Source organism: Saccostrea cucullata, unplaced genomic scaffold (genome assembly GCF_032062105.1).
Source record: "Saccostrea cucullata isolate Sc308-1 unplaced genomic scaffold, CSIRO_AGI_Scuc_v1 ctg20050, whole genome shotgun sequence".
NCBI lineage: Eukaryota > Metazoa > Mollusca > Bivalvia > Ostreida > Ostreidae > Saccostrea > Saccostrea cuccullata.
This window is the reverse complement of record NW_026925807.1, coordinates 1-10,583: the sequence shown is the minus strand read 5'-3', so window position 1 is coordinate 10,583 and position 10,583 is coordinate 1. Positions and strand designations below refer to the sequence as shown.

General features: G+C 31.9%; 1 protein-coding gene across 1 annotated transcript; it reads right to left on the bottom strand.

Annotated features, from left to right (window-relative positions):
- Positions 1-5: 5 nt before the first annotated feature.
- Positions 6-10,519, bottom strand: LOC134269826 (uncharacterized; the record flags this gene model as incomplete). The annotated part of the gene is made up of 12 exons (XM_062752029.1): positions 6-414; positions 574-710; positions 852-1,007; positions 2,303-2,484; positions 2,980-3,124; positions 4,553-4,729; positions 6,420-6,479; positions 7,493-7,577; positions 8,054-8,104; positions 8,201-8,296; positions 8,982-9,093; positions 10,405-10,519. Coding segments are annotated over 12 exons (1,725 nt in total), but the record flags the coding sequence as incomplete, so codon positions are not given.
- Between the last annotated feature and the right edge of the window lie 64 nt (positions 10,520-10,583).

Here is a 10,583-nt window from a genome sequence, read left to right as displayed (position 1 = left end):
ATGGAGATCAGAAGCCATAAGCTGTAATGTTTATAAAGAACACTAGCTAAAGAGTGAGGTGTCGTCTGGTCTGATGTCGGTCCATACGACGTCGGTTGACCTGAGGAAAGATGTTTTGTGGATAAACTATGTGATGTCGAATCTGAAGTTGGTCCGTACGGTTGATGAGATGTTGCACCGCTTGGACTGCATCCATATAATGCATCCAACATCGCTGTACCTGATGTATCGATCTGACATGAAGACCGGCGTGTAGAGTTATTTACTAAGAATGCCATGGTAACCGTTTCTCCCGGTTTACCTCGGATCCCAACCCGCATGTTGATTTCGGCATGAACAATGTTTGTAACCCTCTCAGGTGACATAGGCACCCATTTAGAAATTTCTCCGAATATAACGATATCTGTCCCATTCCTATAACATGTTGATAACATTATATATGCAAAGGAATTTTATTTTAATTCAGCTTTTAGATGTTGAAGACTTTAAAATTAGAATTTTTAACAAAATTTATTACATGGAGGATATTCAATGTTCTATAGTCAAAATACAGTATACGATTTAGTTACTTACAGACCCGTTTCTCTCGCACTAAATAAGTACAAGCAGAAGTCCTCACGGGTACAATTGTCCAGAACCAATGGGTGATCGTCATCAAACGGTTGCCACATTTCTGGTAAGCCAAATGGAAACACTAAAGCTGACCTCAGCTGCATATATTTTATAGACAAAGATAAAAAAAAATGTCAAACTCAGTGGATTTAAAGATAAATAATAATGATCACAAGTGACGGTTAAAATTTGTCTGTATATACATCATATCGCTGAGTTAAACTCAGGAGTCTACTCACACTGTCAGGGAACCCAGTGTCTGAATTCCTGACGGTGTATGGGGATGATAGATTGGTTGCCATGAGGATACCAAAGTCACGTGGTCGGTCAGAGACAATAGTTGTGTAGGATGTCCAAACTTCTCCAACAGGTCCGTCAGCTGAAGGTATGGCAGCCTGTAAAAACCAGTGTATGAGGAATATTCAATTAATGTTAAAACATAAAAGAAAAAAGTGCAAGAATAAAATTTCTATATAATTGATTCTCTCAACTCAGTAGTTAATATTTGCAGCAGCATTGTCATGTACACCATTTTTACTGTTATTAAAGGAAAATATTTACTCTTCCACAATTATTATAATCAAAGTATTGAAAGAACTAAAAGCCAGGCTTCAAATGCTCGAGTATATTGTCTGATCCGAAATTAGTACATTTTTATTTTTTTTCCTTTTTGGCCATTGATTTTTAACAGGTAGAGTTTGTATGATTATGATTTAAAACAATATCACATATACCATTACTTAAAATTAACAGTCCAGACCCCAAGATATGTTATGATTTTAAAATTTTAATCAATAAATAATATTTCCAAGATATTCTCGCATATTTTCTATTCAAGAAGATTTGTTCTCATAATTGAAAAATTAATTCTTGGAAAAGTTAAAATAATGCACATGTGTATTTTATAGACATTCTTTTTAGTTTCAAACAAACAGTACTCGTATCGCCAACTACATGTAGAAACACTGATACATGTACATTGACAAGCGACTTCACGCATGTTAATTCTTAAAATTCCAATTCCCTATACTATTAAATTGCTAAAAATCAAAACAGAATATAACCACTAACATAACATCGACGAAAACGATATGAAAACATGAAACTCTTCAACAATTTCAACATTTCGAAAAGCCCGCGCTATTAAATAAAGTTCGCTTACAATATGCATTCAGCAGCGTATTGCCCAAATTGTTATATCACGATTATTCCAACAAAGCAAATATCTAATTTCTCTTTCATTGTAATTCTCAAGCAAAAATATTGATCATTAACTTTGCCAACGATTGGGATGTTAAAAATATTTGTTTGAATATTTTCTCGCAATGGGACTATTTTGTTTATCGGAAGCGTCTGCTTTGACGCTGTTTGGTTTTTTGTTTACTGTGCTATTTATAGTAAGACAATAGATCAAGATGCCTATAGCCAGGACTTTGTTTTCAACAAAGATCGGCTTATAAAATCGCATGATACATAGTATCTGAATGACCTTCTTAAGCATATAGTGTCATATTTTCTCTCCAATGCTTGTCGAAGAGATTTTTAAAGGAAATTTCAAAGAAATTATCATATTTAATATATTTTCCAAGATCCGTTTCTTGTAATGAAATATCTTCTTAATCGTTTGACATGGTTTCATTAATCTAGTTCCTTGTTTCATGTTAACATTACGTTTTACTTTCAGACATACCTTAATGATTTGTTTGTCAATGGCAGTGGCGGGACGTGACGGTTTAAGCAGGCGACCGTTTCCATCGCAGCATCTCATGATAAGTTCGACGTCGGAATTATTTATTTGGTCTCCTGGCCCTACAGGGCCTGCACTGAGTGTGGATATTAACGCCTCTAATGCTGGGTAGGGCTCTCTGATATCTGTTGACGATATGAGTATATTTTTTAAAATATCAAATGATAATTAGATAAGTAAGTACAACATTTATCCTAAGAAAGTGCAATATTGATCCTTGCAATATTGAACAATTGCTAAAACATTGTGTTGATTGCAATATATTTTATGGCAGTTTCCTTGGACAACAGGCAAGTATAATCAGTAAACCTTTATCCAAAAAAATATTTATACCAACATCAAAACAAAAATTATAATTATGAAGCATGTGGAATAACCTCTACAGTCAAAATGTAAGAATATTTAAATACATGTAGAAACTGTAAACCAACCTTTATGAGAAAATTATTTCAAGATTCTTGAAATACTTTTTTATTGCCAAAAATAAAGATATGATGAAAACTTGTTCCTCAGTTTGGTGAGAAGAAACATCTACTTTCGCCTCAAGTATCCACATATGAAAGTCATGAAAAAATGTGAAAAAAGTTTGAGGTAATTATAAAATTTCTTTTTACACATACCTGGATATCTGGGGTTACCAGTTTGTTGATGTGTAGACCAGAAAGTGTCCTTGTATGGTGCCAAACCTATAGCAGACGCCAGCATTGAAGATATTCCAATCCGCCATTGCTCCGGTTCTAAATGATAATCTTGACTCACCCTTGCCTGTAGAAAGGTAAGAAATAGAATGTGTTAGTGAAATATGCAATTATCATGATTTTCCATAATTCAAACAAAACTAGAGAAAATATTCAAATAAAGAACATGTTTTGGTGTACAGCAGTGAAATCAAATGAAATTCTTGATATGAAAATTATTATTTTAAGGAGAGGTGTTAAACCAATATGAAGATAACTAGAGTCTGTATTATAATATCCTCCTGTAAGAGTCTGTCTCTTAAATATTTTCTTTCGCACTCGGATAATTGTTGAAGAAGCTACAATGTCATATGCTTGATTTTTATAGTGCATAAAATGCTGAGCATGGACTCTTTTGGTACTTTTCTATATAATAAAGACAAAACAATCTCTGCTTTTAAAGAAGAGACACAATTCATTATAAATGTGAAAGTAAGGAATACCGATTCATAAATTCTGTTTTAAAGGGAATGATGATTAGAAAAAAAGGTACGAAAATAAAGAAAAAAAAGACCTTAATTGGCCTCCTAGATCGAGAAATTTCTAAAATCTTATTTAAATGTACAATATACAATCAAATTCATGTATTTAGTTTTATTGTCTAATGCTTTAATGCTAGAGGGTTTTGATTACCAGGGTTAACAGGGTTTCAAAGAAAAACGTCCCATTTTCTCCAAACACATTTTTATTTCAAAAAATAAATTGGCTAGAATGGGGGGGGGGGGGTTAGAAAAAAAGTGTTGTAGAAAAAATATTTTCGACTTCCATTTGTCCCTAAAATTCTGAAACCTCATTGCACATCTTCAAGACCATCAAGGCGGTAATATATACAAATTTTGTCTAGTCCTGTTGACAAAGAAAGATAACTTGAAAACATGTTAGTATTAATACTCAACGAGCAAGTCAGAAATCTATGTTAAGAATTGCTTGCATATCGTATAAAAATAAACGACCCGATTCTTCGACAACAATTTCCATTCTACACGTGTATAGAAAATCACAGACAGATACCCTATAACAAATGTAATGTCCATGCATGAAACATTTGAAGATGCATATATTTCCAAGGCTTAAATACATGCAATTTAAAAATGTAAACTTTGCAAATTCCTTTTTGAGGATGTATGAGTGAATGTGTGTATTGGTTTCTTCTTGTTTGTTTGTTACAGACTTCTGTTTTTTAAAACAATTATACAGTTTTTTCCTATGTTTTTGTATTTAAAATCGAGGCAATTATGTCTCAGGTATCATTTTCAAGCACACTATTTTCCCAAGTCAGTTCCACCCATTATCATCCTTTTTTCACGATATGATCGAATTAATTGCTATACAGCATATTTCAGATTTGTTGATATCATGAATAACTAAAAATATCCTTAAAACCCCAAAGACCAGCGCTTTTTCTGACGAGTTATAGTTTATTACTCTGAAAGCCATCCTTAAAGTCTTCCTTTACCTGTGTAATGGCGGGTAGGGTAACACTTGTCAGGGCGTGACGAGGGAGGGACATACAGAGCTGCATGGTGAGGTTCTGATCCTGTGCCGCCCCTCCCATTCTTGTCATCCAGCGCTCCCCCAGATAGAGGTCAGTCTGAAGAGCAGCCAGACCAAGTGTTTGAATGTCTAGCCAGTCCTACACAATCAGAATGAAGATTCGGTTATTTTGATACCAAATAGAAAAAGTTGTAGGCGTTGTATTAGAACAGTGAATTAAATGTTTCACTTTGATGAAGTATTGTAATATTCATTACTTTATCAGATAAAGGGGGGTAGATTTTATTTGTAAAAATTCAACTTATTGTACATGTATTTATCGGAATATTCCGTGAATCATGCCATGTTTGTTTTGGGTATAGATTTACCATTGTGTTGGTCCCACATGTTTTTCTGTTATATGCTTATGTATTTTGATTATTATTTACCTGACAAGGCTATGTTCTTAAATTGTTTAAAATTTTATTGTCAATGAATATAAGAATCTACTTACAGGAGTTTCAGTGATGTTATTAAGTAATCCACACTGTATTTATTATGACATGACATCTACTGTCAGTGCATGTAGGCCGCCATTGTATGACATCATCAAATAGTTCACTTGGCGCAATAATTTGGATTTGTTATAATGTAAAGCTAGTACAAGTAGATTCCTATTAAATTAGTTAAATTATAGTTTTTATAACATGAACTATTTAAAAGATACCTGTAGATTTGATCTCTCTATTTATGATTGTTGTCATTTAGCACTATTTATTTTGCTCAAGAATAGGCTATTACCTAATCACTGATGTCTACTACACCACAAGAGATAGTTCTTTGTTAAGAATTGTTTAATTCTTGATTTATTAAGTAAGTAATGCATTCATTTTATTGTGTATAGAGAATTTATAGTTAACAGGATAATTTGGTAATATATGATTATTTTTAATTGTTAGAATTATAATAATTTATGCCTGTCAGGATTGTCAGGGAAATGAAGCATTTTGATTGGTTAGTTTCTAGATGCAAAAGCTATATAAGAGAGGCAACTTCTCAGTTTTGGCAGATAGCTCCACTGAGCACTTGACTAATTGTTATCTTATTAGTATGATGAATTCTGAAAACCAAGATCATAATTTTTATAAAGACAAGTTCTAATTATTATTCAGCATAAAGATTGTTTTCATAACTTGGCAACCCAGAATCCTGACATTTTATAAATTCCTGACACTGAAGATTTCCTGACACCCAGATTTCCTGACAATAATTCCTGACAAGTGAAATACTGACAATCTCTTATAATGTAAATTATTATTACTCTTCACATTTTTACTCCTCTTACGTACAGCACTCTTTGTTATAAGAGATATTCCCCTTTAAGTCCCATTTGGCTACAGATACCTAGAACTTTATACTGAGCTATCTCCCACCACTCATGAAACCCTAACAAAATGTTGTGTGTATGTTGATAAAGGGACCAACACAGTTTTGTGCATCAAATGTTGACTTGTTTATTTATGTTTGCGATGAAAATTAATAAACAGTTATAAAGAACATATGGAGTTCCTGTGTGAATCATCTACGGTGGACATAAGGTCTATATATTAAGGCCAGCCTGTTACAGTATTAAAAGGTATAATGATTATAATTTTTATTTTTTTTTAAATAATATGAGTGTTTTCCAGGCAGTTTATGAGTGTTTCAATAAATGCTGACTAAATCAAAAAAGTAAAAATATCGACCGCCTTAGACCTATCGAAAGAGAAAATGGTACATATTCCTAGCAACGAAGCTTTTTGAAATTATTTTTTGCGTTTTAGAATAACCCTCGTATTTATTAACTGTACTTGTTCATAAACTGCTAAACCCCACTTCTTGGAAGTCCTAAACAAATTTGGCCAGAACATCTGTAAAACAAAAATGAAAATGAAAATTAATATACAACTTCTGCTATTCTATTTACTAATATTTTCAACACATTTTTTTTACATTTCGAGAAGTCTTATATACCTAGCTGCAATAATGTAGCCCTCTCCCTTTTTTTTTTGGGGGGGGGGGGGGGGGGCTACAACTCCTTAGGATCTCCGTAATGGTGCAATGCGGCAGCGATTCACTCCCGCACGGATTTCGGCCCAAATTGTCAGTAAACGGTTATTTTATTAATATGTCTTACCTTGACTTCCAAAATGTAGTTATCCTAGGCATAAATGGATCCAAAAATATACAGAATAATCCATATATATCCGTATTTTTCGTGTATGTCAACATCACAACTTAAATTTATCCGCCATGTATACTGACCTTGACAGAATTTATTTTGGGACAGCCAATGAGATTATGGATCGATAGGGAGCAGGTTTCTTTTGAATTACCTTATTTTAAGCCTAAATATCGCTGTTTACGAAAAAATAACACATGGAATGCTTTTATTTATCGATGTTTAGTGTTACTATTCATCACAATTATTTATAAACATTGACATTTGCTTTATTAGGTTATTCTAAATTTCAAGCACAAGTCTCAGTACGTCACGCGTGAACTATCATGGCTGCTGTAAAAGCGACAAGCAAACACACAGATTTATTTTACATGGTTTTCGCGTTTAACGAGCTATGATGTCGACAGTGAATAAAAATTTCGTCTTATTACAGGTAAGTTAAGTGTAAAAACAACTTGTACTGCCTGCAGTCGCCCGTATTTAAAAAATATTTTTGCACCATTACGGAGATGCTGTGGAATTGTAGCCATCTCCAGAAAACAACATATTAAAAAAAATCGGAGAGGGCTACATTATTGCAGAATGAATCCAAACTTTCTGTGTGATTCGTATACTAGTATATGGAAGACCAAGTAATGATGTAAAACATACAAGACTTAGTATTGAATCAAATAGCTACGATGGGATGCAAAGAAACCTTACTTCATCATCTGGCAAAGATAAAATTCGTTCCACAATAAAAGTGAAACTTCCATTATTTTTCTTGGCATATGATGTATCACGTCCCCTAAAAATAATTAAAATATTTTCAATTTATGTACTTGGCCTGTATGATTTACTTGATGCATAGGTTTTGTGATATTCAAATGGAAAAAACTATCGATTTTCTCGTATTTTCAAAACCCTTGCAAGACATTTTTTATGGAAAAGAAGATTTAATATGTTAGATTTTTTAAGCCTACAATTGAAGCCTATTGGCTTAAATGTTCTCCTAAGAATCCTGAGTTTTTAATTTGTAACCAATCCTAATCGAAAACATTGGAATATCATGGACAAAAATAGTAACCAGAAGAGAACTGTATTCCTTGTCAAGTTGCATCAGGTTTGTTCTCTAGATACCCAGTAGAAACAAAGAATTTTAAAGTTAATTTTGATTGTGCCGCTTAGATGTACATTAATGAAGTTTTTCAATGTATTCCTAAAATAAAGAATTAAAAAATGATGGGTTTTTTTTTAAAAAGTATTATGCCATAAAATACCAACCAATATCTGTTGTGAGCAACTATCGGAAGACCTGTTTTCCTATGAAGAAACCTTAAAAGAGGAATGAAATGCATCAGTATTGTTATTAACAACAAACTTTGAAATCGACAAATGATCATTACTCGTAATTACCATTGGTATACCTACCCGATCCCATTAGGAAAAACATCTGGTCTGGCTTCCCACGTCTTTACTGAATCCTGAAAACCTTTATAATACCACCAAGAATCAATCTGTATATACCTAAAACAATTGTACAATGGATAATGGAAATACAATACAAAAAAAATGAATTTTGAAGAAAGCCAAAAATAGCCCCTGAAAACAAAAGATAATTTGAATACAAGGTCAACAGAACTTAACAACTATCGACTTTACAAAGTGCTGACTTCAATGAAGAACCTTTAGAACGCGTTTGTGAGTAGCATGTCTCATTTGGAAAATTGATCTACTCACAACATGGTTTTCCTTTCAAATTGGATGAGAAACGTGCATACCATATCCAATTAACTGTGAAATTTTACTACATACAAATATGAATAAGAGAAACATATTTTCCAATTATCATTTTGATTTAATACTTCAAGTTGTTAATTTCTCATGAATGTAGACACCTTAAAGAAAAAAATGAAGTAAACTTCGATGACTTTCATTTCAAGTTTATTGGGATATATCTAGTCGACATATGAATAAAAGAAGTATTGTTAATTGATAAAAGTTCTTAAAAAAATTAAATATCGAATTAATAACCTCATCATCTCATGTTTCTTTGTAGTAAATTTTTTGGGGGAAATACTGATTACAAGTGTTGTAAACGTTGTTAAGATTTTTTTTCGAGAAGAATGCACATTTGATAAAAAAAAAAATTCAATATGTAAAATGTACTTTATAATTAAAGTGATTAAATATATTTCTATACATAACCTACCCATAAGGTAATCTGACAGACTCGCTATACTTTTGAACGTCAATAAGCGTATCTTGGTAGGTCTTACTATTATTGTTTGTGGTAGTCTCTGTATGGTAATAGTAATAGGCACCTGAAATCCACAAAAACATATCTATACCTCCTTTCATCACATTGTCTTTAGTAGGGTTTAAGGAGGTTTTATTTTAAACTTTAATTTATTTAAAATCTTTACAAGAATAAAACCTTTGAACTTTTGTGATAGTATTGATTTTAATCTATTGTATTTTTCTTTCAGATGCCATTGAAAGTTATAAAATAACTTTCAATAATAAACTTGATTTAAAATAAATATGTTTTATTTAAACATTAAACATGTAAATAAATTTGTAACAACTTTCTATCATTAAAGTCTAGAAATCTCTAGAGCCCTAAACTTAAAACTTAACTTTTAACCTTGAATAAATAAGTAAAAATAGCCATTGGTCAATATTTCCCGCCAAAACCTTTGACCCCCTTTGTCCAGTGTGTCAGCTAATTACTAGCCAAGGAGCAGTCAATGTGTATAGTTGTGTTTTTGTATTTTTGGAGAAATCTTTAAGACCACTGACAGTAAGTTGACTTTTTGACATTCCTATTTCATATTAATATTTTCCTATTAATAACTGAATGAAAGAGGCATATGAGAGAATTTATTAAATTATATAAGTTTGTCAAAAGCTGATAAACTAGTTGATTTTAAACTTTGTAATAAATGTATTTTATGACACAAAGAATATAATATAAGTGTATGGATGTTATTTATAAATTGTAGATATTGATAATCCATAAGCCATACACAAAATCATGTATTAGAGAGGGATTCATACCCATAGTCTGGTATGTTGCTATATGTACATAAAGCAAGTATATTATTGTAAATAGTCATTATATCCACTATTATGAAGTGAATAAGAGAAATATCATTTGTATAAAGTCAAGAGGTATAACTCATTGATATGTGTCAATATTTATTACTTTATTACCTTATTAAATATATAGTAATTATTTGATTTTATGATGACAAAAGATTCTGCTGCTATATGTGATTTCAAATTAAGTAAATGTACTTTATATTGTTTTGTAGAATCTTCTATATGATATGCTACTGTAATAAACATCATCACAGTGAATAAGCATCTTGTGTTACTTGCTGCTCCCGCTACACTTTGACAATATTTAAAGAAAGGGGGGCATTGAAGAAGACAAGTAAATCAAAAACATCGTTTCATTTACAGTCGATGAGAGCTTATATTATAATGTATTCACTACTTTATCATTCACTAAGAGATGAATTCCACAAAGGTAATTAATAGTATATATGTAAGATTTCTATATCCACCATGTCTTAGCAGCCTAAAATCCTTTCATAGGGAAAATTACTAGCTTTGCATAATTTCTTTACCATTATCTGTCCAATAGCCAATGTAATTTAGAGATACATCTTGTGTCTGTAACTGTTGTCTTTTTGCTTTTGTCTTGTAGAGAGTTTCAAGAAAATGCCCATATTCCTGAAATGCCTGAAAAACGAGATATGGGGGATATAAAAAATGATGACTTTGTGAGGATTTGTAACGGCAAATA